We start from the raw sequence: 15,217 nt of genomic DNA, 5'->3' as shown, positions 1-15,217 counted from the left end.
TAATGAAATATGTATGTGATCTTCTGTCTCCTGAAGAGCCAGCTTATTTTCCTACCTAAATGTAGCAAGAAGGACTCCCTAAAACAAAGCAGTATTTTTCTGATGGTTCATGTTTGGACACATGATTCATTGTGTAAAGGTTGCGTCCGGTTTCCTTTCCAGCCACGTGGTGAAATCTTGTGCTTGAAAATACAACCAAATTCTCCTTGCATAAGAAGCAAGTGAAGGAATGCATGTGGAACATGCTGTCCTTCCTTCGACATGCTGTGTCTAGAGCTCTTTTTTGGCCCTAAAGATGGAGGAAATTCAGATACACCTATGCCTGCACTATTGGCCACACTCTGAGAGCTATTTACCCAGGGAACAATGCCTGCTGCCTAAAACTCTGCTGTGATCTCACAAGCAACCAGAGCCAGTTATGGTCAGTAGTTGAAGGGAAGAACTCCAGAAAAAATAGCCCAGGCTGCCATAAGTCATCTCAGTGATTTGTTGGTAGTTCTGTCAGAGTAAGGAAACAATGCCCCACACTGTGTCTGGGAGCATTGTTTAAAGGAGATTCATATTTTCTCTCTCTCTCTCTCTCTCTCTCTCTCTCTCTCTCTCTCTCTCTCTCTCTCTCTCTTTCTGTCTCTCTCTTTCTCCCTTTTCTCTTTCTGTCTCCCCTCCCTTTCTCCTATCTTCTTTCCTTCCTTCTTCCTTCCCTCTCTTCCTTTCTTTGAATCTTTTTACTTTTTAATAAATTTTATTACATATATCTGAGATTTCCACATGTCATGGGATGGATAGGTAGATAGATGGTAAAACAGTTCCTGTAGTGTAGCAGATATACATCTCTATCATTTCATGTAGTTCTTTTGTGTCACAAGAGCTGCTAAAATCTACTTTAACAAAAATCCTAATACAGTACAATTTTTCTAGCTGTAGTGCTCATGTCAGACATTAGATATCATTTTTTCATCCTGTAAATCTGCTGTTTTGTATCCTTTGAACTATATTTCTCCAATTCCTCCCCTCATCTTCCTGCCCTGTTAACTATGGTTTTTCTGTGTATATTTGACTTTTTTTTTACAACACTAGTTGAACTCAGACCCTTGAGAGAGGCCTTCAGACCTTTTTACTTTTACTATTTTACAAATAATTTTCCCCCCAGGCCAGCCTGAACCATCCTTTCCAAGCACCTAGGGTGACAATCAAATGCCACTGCACTCAGCTTTCTCCTGGTTGAGATGGGAGAGGGGTTTCTCACAAACTTTTCACCTGGGCTAGCCTCAAACCATGATTTTTCTTATCTTAGCTTCCTGACTATCTAGAATTACACCTGTCAGCTACCTGGCAGTATCTTGTTTTTTAATGCAACATTTTTTTTCTCTAAACAGAAACTGGACTCCATGTTTATAACTATTGTGAAATACTCCCCTTGATACACACAAAAATTATCAGCATATCTCTACAAATAAAAACTAAGGCAAAAAGTAGTTAAGATTTTTAGCATATGAGCAATGTACTCTGCACTTTAGCATAGCATGTGGTACCTAGAAGGCATTTCCATATATGTATGAATGAAGGTTGGAGTTTCCAGCATTAGCTTAGCCAAAACCAAAGTTAAAGAAGATGTTAAATTATTTCAAGTATTCACATGGAAAAACTTCTGGCAGATACTAGTGAACTGAGGATTTTCTATAAAGCAATGTTGATAGTATGATATCACCAGGAGCTAGACTCTAACCAACTTGCTCTTCTATACTTGCAGCTCTTTGCAGTCAGGGAAAGCACACACAGAAAAGCAATTCAGTCCACAACTGGTAACCATGTATAAAAACTGGAGGGATTCTAAATAGCACAAGGAAACTGAACTGAGAAAGGTAGCTGGCTAGCTTGGATAGTATTGGAATCATTTGGCTGAAGATGCTAATCAGTTACCATTTTGTTTTGAAATGGAAGCCTAGTAATCAAATAAGTTTAGTAAAATTCCCTGTGTTTATAGAAATCTAGTCAAAATATTCTATATTTTCCTATTTCAGCATCCTAGTGGAAGTTACGTTTTGCCTCTCTAATTGAATATTTGCTTACATGTGTGTAATACAACATCCCTGAATGGAGAAAAAAACACTATCATATTTCTATTTTTTGTAGGCATCAGACTTCCTGTTTTTCTTTATCTTATGTTAAGACCCTAACTTGCAGGCCATGTTTATAGTATTATCTGTTATTTTATCAATTGGATGAGTAAAGTCCAAAAATCTTATCACATATGTATAATAAAAAGATAAAAGCACAAATTGGAAGTCCACAGCTCTCAGTGTGAGTGTTGACACTACCATTCACTTTGTAATCTTGGCTAAGTAACTTCACTTCCGAGCCTTAGTGTCCTCATCTATCAAATGAGGATAATGGTAATATCTATATCATACAATGCACACGAAGTCCCAATCTAAGATTGACAAGCAATCTTAGATATCTATTCCAGATGTCTGGTAACAGAGATGAAAGTATTTTCCAGGCTCTAAAGCCATGTGGTGGGGCCAAGCCTGTGTACTTTTCCTTTCCTATGGTCCCATGTAGTTGTTTCCTGAGAGCCACACGGAATGTTCAAGGATGGTCATTTTGAGGAACAGAGAAGAGACAAATTTACAGATCGTAGAGAGAAGGGCCATAGGAGAAAAGTCCCTGGGGCGAGACATTATGCCTAAAAGAAGACTTGTAGCCGCCCATACTTGGATTTTGTTGAGTCTCAGAGAAAGCAGACCTAGTATCTCGCATTCTGCAGCATTTTGGGGTAGATTTGATCACAAGGCTCCAGGATTCTGGAAAAAAAAAAGTAAAAGCCAGTAGGAAGTAGAAGGAATACACTCTAAAAATGTTCTGTCCCTTCCCTCTCACCACCCCCAGTCAGCTCCACCTTTGGACTGCCTTCAACAGAGAAATTGCATATGTTACTTTATTATTATTTTAACTATTTATATAATTATTGGCATAATTGCTGTTACTATTATATACAGATAAATATAGAGGATGTATTTATTGGGACATAAATTTATTGACTTACTTATCATCTCAATCCTATGAGAATGTCCATTATGATCCTTGTTTGCAAAATAAATGAAGAAACATTAGAAAGGATGAAATACTCATCAGTAGGCAGACAACTAGAGTTCAGACTCCACCAGGCATAAGTTTAAATTCCATGAGCTACAATTTCTTGTGTCTACCTAGTGCCCATGCCAATGAAAACCAGAAAACACAATCATTAAATGCTATTTGAAGGGTAGGAAAATGCGGTCACAGTGTTCAATGTGCATAAGTGAAAATGGAACCAGGCAATTTGAGGGGATAGGAGCAGTCAGGAGAGGGAAAGACGGAAGGGGCACACTAATCAAGATGCATTGTAGTCACAGATTAGCATGTTAAATTGAAGGTCCCTTGTACAAATACTTAAAAATTAGAATTAAAAAAATAATTAATTCTATTTGACTATTTGCCAACCCTGAGATCTCCTTTCAAGAGAGAAATGTTATCTAAATTGTTTAGTCATCTCATCCTGTTCATTTAGCAAACTATGATTTTAAAAAAGTAAACACATATTTAGCCATTCACTGTTTTCTACAATCCGGAAGTGTCATTGGTTCCTCCATTTCTCTAGACCTTTGAATGGCCTCTGAACTCCCTATCTCCTTGCTGTTTGGAGGGACCTTGGTTGAGTGAAGACACAGAGAAAGCTGAGACTTTGTTTAGGGAATCTTGCACTGGTCAATCTGGGTCTGGGCAGCCTTACTTCTACCTATTCCTATTCTCCCATCCCCAGGAAAGCATCTCTTCTACTTCTCCTGTCTCTAGGCTGCCTTCCTCAGAGTAAGAAAGCAATGCCCATGCAGATTTCTCAGTATTGCCACAGCTTGTACTACACATGTCCTCATCTCTCTTGCAAACTAAAATCTAATAATTGGATTGGTAGCTTATCAAAATGCAAACAAAATTGTGTAAAACAGTGAAATTTATCATGGCAAATTTTTTTTTGGTTTTCCTCTATGAGATGTCTTTTACCATTTCAAGACACATTCATTATCACATAGTATTTTCGCATTACAAAGAAAAGCTTTCTTAAGATTAATGTAATTTATTGCAATTAATCCTCTTAAATGAAAAGATGACATTGAGTATAGAATGGTAGGTAGTTGGAGTTTTCTTTTATCAGATAACTATAAGATTTACTGTATAAATAAGCACATTTAAATGTTTTGTATTAATTATATAACTTTAAATACAAGTTGAATGAAAAGTCTTAATTGGATTTTCTCCTTTCTGTTCTGCTGATGAAGCCTTAATTGCACATAATAAGAAAATACCTTTAGTCTGAAAGCACATCATACTGCAGTGACGGCCCAGCAACCTACTTCAGTAAAACACCAAACAAATGTCATGTCAATGCTTGCCTTGTGGGAAAAAAAACACAGAACATTTTCCCCTATTTAGTATTCAGTCAAAATACGAATAGAAGAGATATCCTGTGTACAGTGTCTTTGAAAAGGAAAAATCACTCATACTTTTTAAAGAAAAAAAATCCATGCATGGTTGTTATGAATCATAAAACTCACAGCAAACTGCCATGAGCTCTTTACCAAGATCCAAAGGCAAATCAGATTCTATCAAAGAGTTTAGTTAATCGGAGGACTAGAAAAGGATAAATTATAGGTAATCTGCTCTCCTAATAGCATTGATCCATAATTTATCTCAGCAAGTGATGCCCAGATGAAGTGTTCAACTTATTGAGATATGGACACTCAACATTTTCCATGACCAATTCCTAACCTAGCACCAGTTTCAATTCTTGAGACAATGGAATGAGACTTAATTTTAGCATTCTCTTTAGAAAAATATATTTAGGGAGGTAAATATGCTAGATCCAAGAGCCAAATATAAATTCTTTTCAGATGATGTATATTGATGGATTACTGATTTATCTTTATAGCTAATCCTCTCCGTTAGAGTGGATAAACCAGAGCTGGATACAATTATTTACACATTGAGAGTAGTGATGATTACTACATGGCATTAGTTCACTAATTCCACCAAAGTTGTTCTTTTCTTTGCCAAACATCTTCCCCTGTTGTTATGCACACAAATTTGTTTTCTTTGGGAGTTTTCTAATTTTAAAAAGCACAGACCAACAAGGCATGAATCTTCATGTTTGAGAAAATAATTCCCACTATTCCCACTGACTTGAAGGGAAGCTGACATGTCAATTCATTCCACAATCCCAAAGATGATCTTTCTTGCTTTGCTGCTCTCTCCTATAGCACCCATCCACTTTGAGTTATGCAAAACAAATCATTAAGAAGGATGGCCTGGGACTCCGGGGCCTCAACAAAGGACTTACAGCAACCTTGGGACGTCATGGAGCTTTCAACATGGCTTACTTTGGCTTCTATCACAATGTCAAAATCATTGTTCCTGTCGAAGAGGTAACTATGTAACAGATCAAGATCCTGGGGTAGGGGAAAGCTCTCTCAATGATAATAGCTTTATTTGTAGACTGTTTATGATGTCCTATCACTGTTCAGAATATTGACAGACATTACCTAATTTAATCATCACATCAGGCCTTACATATTCAATGTTGTTATCCCTCTTTAGAATCAACACACTAAGGCAGAGGAACATCCAGTACATTGCTCAGGATCCATTGTAAATAGTAAAGCAGAGGCTTGAACCCATGTCTGAAGCAAATGTATATCTGCTTCATGAATGTTAATTACATAGGAATGCTGTTCAGTTATCACAAATAGGAATTCCTAGAAACTGTGTTATTAATTTTCATCTCAGTTACATCATTTTTCAACAAAGATGAAATTTCCATATTGAGCTCATGGAAGATAAGGTAAGCAAGTTTTACATAAGCGTTAATATTAAAATTCACATAGCTTAATCTAAGTAGTGAATCAGCTTTTCTAAAATCACTTTCTTTTGATGCAATCTAATGATATAAACTATTAACATTATTTTATGGTAACTTACAGATGCTAAATGTCTTCAAACATCTACAATATAAAAGTAGCACAATGATATACAAGATGTTATGTCTAAAAACAAACTTTACAACTTTGGCAGGGGGCGTGGGGGGGAGTGGGAAGGGGGGAAAGGGGAGGAGGGGGAGATGGGAGGGATGGGAAGGGGAAACAAAGGAGGAGGCAACAATGTTTGGTAAGAAATGTACTCATTACCGTGCCCATGAAAAAAAAAAAGTAGCACAAGCCGGGTGCCAGCGGCTCATGCCTATAATCCTAGCTATTCAGGAGGCTGAGATCTGAGGATCACAGTTAATAGCCATCCTGGGTAGGAAAGTCCATGAGACTCCTATCTCCAATTAACCACCAGAAAAAAACAGAAGCAGCACTGTGGCTCAAGTGGTAGAATGCTCACCTTGAGCTAAAGAGCTGAGTGACAGCACCCTGGCCCAGAGTTCAAGCCCCATGACAAAAAAATAAAATAAAATAAAAAAATTAAAGTATCATAGGATGTTCTTTTAATCTGAAGGATTATAAAATTTCTCTCACTATAAGGCACATACCCATGATACCAACCCTACTTTTTGGAGTCTGAGAGAAATAACTCACCTAACATGAGAGAGATATTTATGCTTCCTTTGCAAAGCTACCGAAAGGCCTGAGGTAGATAGAAAGTGTACACAACAAAGTAGATTACATCAATGACTTACCTAAATATTACCTTTATGTGTGAGTGCATTTTAACATGCATATTATTGCAATAAAATGTTTTCGTTATGTTTGAAGTTGAAAAAAGATCAATTGATGTACATCTAGTCACAAATGGAAGAATTATTTTTAAAATCCACAAGTACATAAACTTTAATTACTAAGATTGTAATTATCCATGTTAATAATCTGAGAATACTATTTTGTTTCAGTAATAGATTTTCCTAAGCCTTGCGTCTATACACCAGGCACTCTGTAAGGCCCTAAGTGTTCTGAAATGATGGGATCTCAAGAGACCTCTCAAGAGGACAGGAAAAGGGAATCTGAACGGACACAATAACAATGGAATATCATGTTTAGATAAGCACCATATCCAGAGTTAACAATTTTACTTTTTAATATGTATTTTTATTGTAAAGATACTATACAAAGGGATTACAGTTACATGAGTAAGGTAATAAGTAAACAATTTTATTTTTAAATCCTAAATCATGCCTGACAATATTTTACATATTCTCCAATTTGGTCCTTATAACTTTGAGCCCATTTCTTAAAATAAATCCCCCATCCCAATTTTTTCTCTCTCTTATTAATGTGTGTTAATTTTACAAAAGGGTTTTACTGTAGTTTTTCCACATATTTATATATACATATATAACATACTTTGATCAACTCCTCCATTACTCTTTTTTATTCTTCCTTCCCTAATTTTAAAATAATTATAATGGGTTACATTATTCTATCCCATGTGTAGCAAATACTTCAATTATAGTCAGTCTTCCTTCATCCACTTCTTCCATCCTCAAAAATGTTCCTGTGTTTTACAGTAGACTTATTCATTCCTTTCTTAGGTGTAGAGTCCACATATAAGACATAATGCGAAGTTTGCCTCAGTCTGGCTTATTTCTCTTAACATAATGATTTCTAGTTCCACTCATTTTCCTGCAAGTGACCTAATTTGTGGCTACATAGTGCTGCATTATGTAGATATACCACATTTCCTTTACCCATTCATCAGTTGATGGACTCAGATTGATTCCACAGTTTGACTATTACGAATAAAGCTGTGATAAACATGGGTATGCAGATACCTCTACCATAGATAGACTTATAGTCCTTCAGATACATGTGCAGGACCACTGGATTTTTTGTGGGGAATAAATCTAGAAGAAATGGATACATTTCTAGACGCATATGACTATATCAGACTTGAAGAAAAGGATATAAACAGATAAAACAGATGTATAGTGAACCATGAGACTGAAGCAATAATAAAGAATCTCCTAACAAAGAAAAAGTTCAGGGGCCTGGGAATGTGGCTTAGTGGTAGAGTGCTTGCCTAGCATGCATGAAGCCCTGGGTTCAATTCCTCAGTACCACATAAACAGAAAAAGCCAGAAGTGGCACTGTAGCTCATGTTATAGTGTTAGCCTTGAGCAAAAAGAAGCTCAGGGACAGTGCCCAAGCCCTGAGTTCAAGCCCCAGGACTGGCAAAAAAAAAAAAAAAAAGAAAAAAAGAAAAAGCTCAGGACTGATCAGATTCACTGGAGAAAACTAACACTAATGCTCTTCAAACTAAAATATAAAATAGAAATGGAAAGAATGCTACCAAACTAATTCTATGAAGTCAGTATTACCCTGAAACCAAAAATGTATAACCAAAACTTACACAAAAGAAAAGAAAAGTATAAATGCCCTTGATTAATGTAGAAAAATGTATTAATTAAAATGCTTGCAAATTTAATTCTACAACACATTTTAAAGATCATATACCAGCCAGGCACCAGTTATTCATGTCTGTACTCTTCACTCAGGAAGCTGAGACCTAGAGGCTCTCACTCCGAAGCAGAAATGACATTGAGACTCCATCTCCAATTAACCAGCAAAATGTGGACTATAGGCTTGGCATAAGTGATAGAGTGCCCCCTGATCAAGAAAGCCATATGAAATGTGAGGCCCTGAGTTCAGGACCCAGTACCAGCAGATACACACACACACACACACACACACACACACACACACACACACACACACACAGATCATATACTATAACCAAATTTGTTTCATTGTAGAGACACAAGGACAGTTCAACATATATACATCAACAAACTTAATATAGCACACAAATAGAATCAGGGACAAAAATTGCATGTTAACCTTAGTAGATGCAGATAAACTCTGACAAAATTTAAAATCATTTTATGATAAAAATCACTGAGGAAATAAGGAATAAAATGAACTTTACCACAATAAAGGCTACATCCAGCAAATCTATAGCCAACATTGTACTATGTGCAGAAAACCCCAAATTTCCTCAAAAATCAGGACTGAGACAAGGATGTCCACTCTCTATTTAGTATAATGCTTGAATTATTAGCCAGATAAATGAAGCAAGAGAAAGAAATAAAAGGGATACAAATAAGAAATTAAATGATAACCCTATACATTCAAAACCCAAAAGACTCCACAAAAACATCTTTTAGATCTAATAAATGCTTTCAGCAAAGTAACAGGATATAGAATCAACACACAAAAGAAGTTCAGTAGATTTTCAATATACCAAAAATGAGTATATTGAGAACAAAATCAGGAAAATAATTTATTCATAAGAACCTCAAGAAATCAATAAAATACTTAGGAATAAAGCTTGCCAAAAAGGTGAAAGACCCTTTACAGTGAAAGCAATAAAAGGCTGAAGAAAGAAATTGAAGAAGACACTAGAAAATGGAAAGACCGCCCATGATCACAGGTCAGCCAAATTAACACTGCTAAAATGACCTTATTAACAAAGGTGATCTACAAATAGATTCAGTTTCCACCAAAATTCCAATGACATTGTTCACAGAAATAGAAAAACAAAGGATTCTGAATAGCCAAAGCAATCCTCATGAAAAGAGAAAGGAAGATATCCAAGTATCTGACTTCTAATTATAATACAGAGCTATAGTAGCAACAATAATAACAACAACAACAAAAACATGGTAGTAGAGCAAAACCAATGGAATAGGAGAATGGAGCCAGAAAAAAGCCCATCCTGTTGTGATTCTCAACCAAGGGGCTCAGACCATGCATTGGGAAAAAAAAAAAAAACAGTCTTCTTAACAAGTGGTGCTGGAAAGCCTATGTATCCATATAGTGAAGAATGAAACTAGATCCCTGTCTCTCACCTTAAGAAAAATCAATTCAAAAATAGGTCAAAAGCCAGGCACCAGTGGCTCATGCCTGTAATGCTAACTACACAGGAGGATGAGCTCTTAGGATCACAGTTCAAAGCAGCCCAGTTATCTCCAATTCACCAAAAAACTAGAAGTAGAGCATTAGTTCAAATGGTAGAACACTAGCTTTGAGCAAAAAAGTTCAGGACAGTGCCCAAGCCCTGAGTTCAAATCAGCACATTCACAAAAGAATGATCAAACCTTAATATAGTCAAAAAAACTCTGAGCCTACTACAGGAAAATATATGGAAAACAATTGAGGATATAGGCAATGACTTTCTGAATAAGACTCTAATAGCTCAGGAAATAAGAGCAAAAAATGGACATTTGGAATCACATTTAAAAGCTTCTGTACAGCAAAAGAAACAATGAAGACATAGCCTAGAGAATGGAAGAAAATCTTTGGTGATCTGACAAGGAATTAATATTCCAAACATATTAACAACTTGAAGTTTAAATGTCAAAAATACAAATAATCCAGTCAACAGGTATACAAATGAAGTGAACAAACCATTCTCAAAAGAAGTGTGAATTACCAATAAATGCATAAATAAAAATTGAACCCTCCTTAGCTAGAGGAGAAATGCAAGTCTAAGCAACATTGAGGTTCTATCTCACCTCAGTCTGAATGGTAGTTATCAAGAAAATAAACAAGAAATGCTGATGAGGATGCAGTGAAGATAAGGAATTCTATATGCTGTTGGTGGGAATGCAAATTAGTGCAGCCTCTATGGAAATCAGTACAGAGGCTCCTCAAAAAAAAAAAAAATAGAACTGCCATATGACTGCTACATCACTCCTGAGTATATATAACAAATAAATCAACCAATGTCATCATACAAAAGAGACACCTGCACACCCATTCACAATCAAGTTAGGAAATCAGTGTAGGTACTCATCAACTCTTGTGTACATAAAGAAAATGTTGAGTATACATGCAGTGGAGTTTTGTTCATAAAGTAGAAAGAAATCCTGTCATTCACAGGAAAATGGGCTACAACTGGAGAACACCATGTTAAGTGAAAAAAACGGACACAGAAACACAGGTATCACATGGTTTTTCATATGAGGAATAGAGATTTGAACAAAAAAATACAAGCAAAAAAATATGAAAGTAAAACAGAGACTAGTGGGGTGCAGAGAATAGCAGGAAGGGAAGGGAGACAAGAAAAGGTGATGATTAACAGACATAGATAAAGATGTCATAGTGAGACCCATTGTTTTATGATTGAAAATAGTGTTCCTCTTGGGCATATATCTGAAGGAATGTAACTCAGAATACACTATAGACACTTGCACACCCATTAACAGTGCAGCACTACTCACCATAGCCAAGCTATGGATGCAGTCCAGATGCCCTAAAACGAATGAACAGATCAAGAAAATGTGGTACACACACACACACACACACACACACACACACTTGAGTGTTATTCAGCCATAAAAAAAGGGTGAAATTATATAGTCGCATGGAAATTGATTGAACAGGAGATTAAGTTAAGCAAAATAAGCCAGGTTCAGAAGGACAAAGGTCACAAGTTTCTCTCATGTAAATGTTAGATATAAATAATAAACATATACATACACAATCATAAATACCATAAACACATGTGCATAACATGTTGGTAGTTGTGGGACTTTTTGTTTTGTTTTTTGTGTTTTTTGTTTTTGTCGGTTGTGGGTCTTGAACTCTGGGCCTGGGCACTGTCCCTCAGCTCTTCAGCTCAAGGCTAGCACTGTACCACTTGAGTCACAGCGCCACTTCCCGTTTTCTGGTGGTTAATTGGAGATAAGAATCTCATGGACTTTCTTGCCCAGGCTGTCTTTGAACTGCAATCCTCACATCTCAGCCTCCTGAGTAGCTAGGATTACAGGTATGAGCCACCAGCACCAGGCTCCCCCATCCCCCCACCCCATTCATGGAGCCTGAACTCTAGGCCTGGGCGCTGTCCCTCAGCTCTTCAGCTCAAGGCTAGTGCTCTACCACTGCTCTACCACTTGAGCCACACACTTCTGGCTTTTTCTGCTTATGTGGTGCAAGGAATGGAGCCCAGGGCCTCATGCATGCAAGGCAAGCACTCTACTACTGGGCGAGTTGTGGGACTTTTTGAGTGGACTTTTGGAAGAAAAAGAAACCCATTGCATCTCTGAATGTAGATAGCACACTGAAACTCACTGAAGTCTGCTTAATAATAGAGGACGGTGGGAATAGGAACAGTTAGAATTAATAAGGAACTTGGCCGATTAAAATACTGTATATGGATATGCAACTTTCCACAGAGAAACCTTTTTGAAAATTATACACTGAAAAATATGAATGACAAAAAGGAATGTAAAACAAGTCCTATCTATGATACAGATACTAATAGGTGTAGATAGGGTGAAGTAGGATAACTCTGTATGTATGTGCAAAGTCACAATGAAGCTTGTGGAGAGTAGTTTGAGAAGAGCTATAGGGAAGATGAAGGATAGTAATGGAAGGGGTGAGTATCACCCAGGAACATGTCAAAATATATATGAACATGTCAGAATAAAACCCCTTGTACAGCCAATTGATGCTAATAAAAAAATGTGTGTGGAGGAGATTCCAATTAACCATCAAAAAGTGTGGGGTACTGGCAACTCATGTCTATAATCCTAACTACTCAGGAGGCTGAGACCTGAGATTGAGATAGTATCTCAAAAGCCAGCCCAGGCAGGAAAGTCCATGAGACTCTTCTCTCCAATTAGCCAGGAGAAAAGCAGAAGTGGAGCTATGGCTCAAAGTGGTAGAGTGCTAGCCTTGAGCAGAAAAGTGCCTCTACCTCTGCTTCTATCTCTGCCTCTGCCTCCTGCGTTAGAATTAACTTCATTAATTATGTCGTAATTCTTATCAAGGTGAGAACAGGAGACCAGAACACCTCATTCTCTCCAACTCCCAGCCAAAGTACCATGTAATAAGGAGGACATTGAAGACCAGTTTGTAGTTATTTTAAAAAGTGAAAGTTGGATCCAACCCACTGTAATTCTTTCTATGCTGTAGTTTCACACTAGTGAAGAAAGCCAACTCTTCCTACATATTTAGCTATTAACGGTTTTAAATCATAGATGTCCTATGACAGTGATGAAATGTGTTATATTGGCTCAGAATTTCGTTTCCAAGCTTTAGCTTACAAGCTAAAAGAACTGACTGCTTCTCATTTAATGATCCTGGCAGTTGAATCCCCTAGGTTGGAGAGGACAAGGAATTTTGTGCATAAAATTTGGGGTCAGCAAGTCTGGACTGCACTCCAACATGCATTTACAGAGTGCTAGCAGGTTTCAAGCCCTAGCCTGGGCAAGCTGGGGATGAAATATGGGAAGCTGCGACAGATCTTTCAAGGCAATGAACATAATAGGCAAAACAAGAAAAAACATACTTTCAGGATATGAGCAGAAATGCCCTAGTACAAACCTGGCTGTTAAGAAAGGCTTCTGTGAGAAGTGACATTGGAGCTAAAGACTAATGTATTAGTCCATTTTTTGTTGCTGTAACAGAATCCCTCGAGAGTATGTATAAGTATGTAACTTATAATGAACAGAGGTTGCTTAACTCACAGTTCTAGAACCTGGAAAGTTCAACATCAGACATTCACCTATAGTGAGGGTCTCGTGCTGCAAAATAACATGAAAAAGGACATATATGTAGAAGAGAGACAGGGAAACAACTCTTATTCACAGTAACTAACACACTTTCTCAAGAAGTACATCAATTGCTTGCAGAGTAGAGCTCCAGTGACTCAAAGACTTCTTAAAGGTCCCAGCAGCTCTCAGTACACAATTAAATATCAAAATGACTTTCTGGTAGAGAGAAAAAAAATCCAAACCAAAACAAGTGGGAAGCCAACAGAAGATTTTTTTTTTCTTTTTCCTTTTTTTTTATTGTGAAAATACTGTACGTGGGGTTACAATTACATGGGCAAGATAATGAGTACATTTCTTATCAAGCATTGTAGCCTCCTCCTTTGTTTCCCTTTCCCATCCCTTCTGATCCACCTCCCCTGCCCCCCCACCCAATCATCCCCCCCCCACCAAAGTTGTAAAGTTCATTTTCGACATAACGACTTGTACATCTCATTGTTGCACCATTGGTCCACCTGTATCCTTATTTAAACGATTTGTTTTTCCCTTCCCCTCCACAAGTTATACCGACATCAAATACAGTGAAAGCAGAGGTTACACTGTGGGGGAGGGACATACAAAGCAACAAAGAAATAATCTTATAAATGTGTTAGAAACAATCGCATGAAAGAAAAAAAAACAGTTAAATACATATCTTAGGGTTCATTTCCCTAACATCAACTTATCTGACCTTTTCTGCTTGACTCAGACATATACTAGTTATTGCAAATAAGGGAAACCATGGGACCTATGTTTCTTTGGGCCTGGCTTACTTCACTTAATAGAATTTTTTCCAAGCCTTTCCATTTCCTAACAAATGGGGCAATGTCATTCTTTCTGATGGAGGCATAGAATTCCATTGTGTAAATATACCACATTTTCTTGATCCATTCATCTACTGAGGGGCATCTGGGTTGGTTCCATATCTTAGCTATAGTAAATAATGCTGCAATAAACATAGTCATGCTGGTAGCTTTAGTGTGGTCTTGTTTGTGAACATTTGGGTAAATGCCCAAAAGTGGGATTGCTGGATCATAGGGGAGCTCTATGTGGAGTCTTTGGAGGAACCTCCATACTGCCAACAAAAGATTTTAAGCAAATTACCTGATCCCTGTGGTTGCAGTATGGAGGGTAGAGTGGAAATTGCTTCAATATGCAGTTGTAAGCTCTTGTACTAGGCACATAATGGCAACCGGAAGTTGACAGATTTGAAAACAGTGCAGAAGGCAGAGTCCATAAGATGTACCTAAGTGTGGAGAACAGAAGATAGGAATGATGGAGACAGGGGTGATGGATAGTGTATTGGCATGAACACACCAAGGTGTTTAATAACAGGAAACACTGAAAGAGAAGCAAGCTGAAGGGAGAATATTATCAGCTCTGCCTGGAACATGTGCATTTAAGTGCATTGCAGATACTGACTGGGTTGGATGTGGGTTCAGGAACTTCAGAGAAGAGATCTGAATTGAGATAGACACTTAGAAGTCATCAATTCACTTCTGTGTGAGGAGAGAGCCCCATCCTTTAGAGTGCGGGGGACACTCAAAGCTACAGGGTTTTTAATCTGTAAATTGAAGAGCCACAGTTGTTCTATGTGACCAAGTTAGTTTGAGAATTAAAATGAATAATATACGAAGTCGTTTATGAATGTTA

At 37.4% G+C, this 15,217-nt stretch overlaps 1 protein-coding gene across 1 annotated transcript in view; it reads left to right on the top strand.

Annotated features, from left to right (window-relative positions):
- Slc25a21 (solute carrier family 25 member 21) overlaps positions 1-15,217 on the top strand; it is a 543,123-nt gene that overhangs the window by 506,345 nt on the left and 21,561 nt on the right. The window contains exon 9 of the mRNA XM_042677900.1: positions 5,295-5,459. Coding sequence (XP_042533834.1) covers positions 5,295-5,459 — 165 coding nt within the window. The remainder of the gene's footprint in view (positions 1-5,294; positions 5,460-15,217) is intronic.

Source organism: Dipodomys spectabilis, unplaced genomic scaffold, assembly GCF_019054845.1.
Source record: "Dipodomys spectabilis isolate Male_0828 unplaced genomic scaffold, ASM1905484v1 ptg000042l, whole genome shotgun sequence".
Lineage (NCBI taxonomy): Eukaryota > Metazoa > Chordata > Mammalia > Rodentia > Heteromyidae > Dipodomys > Dipodomys spectabilis.
This window is presented reverse-complemented; position numbering and strand designations above follow the sequence as displayed.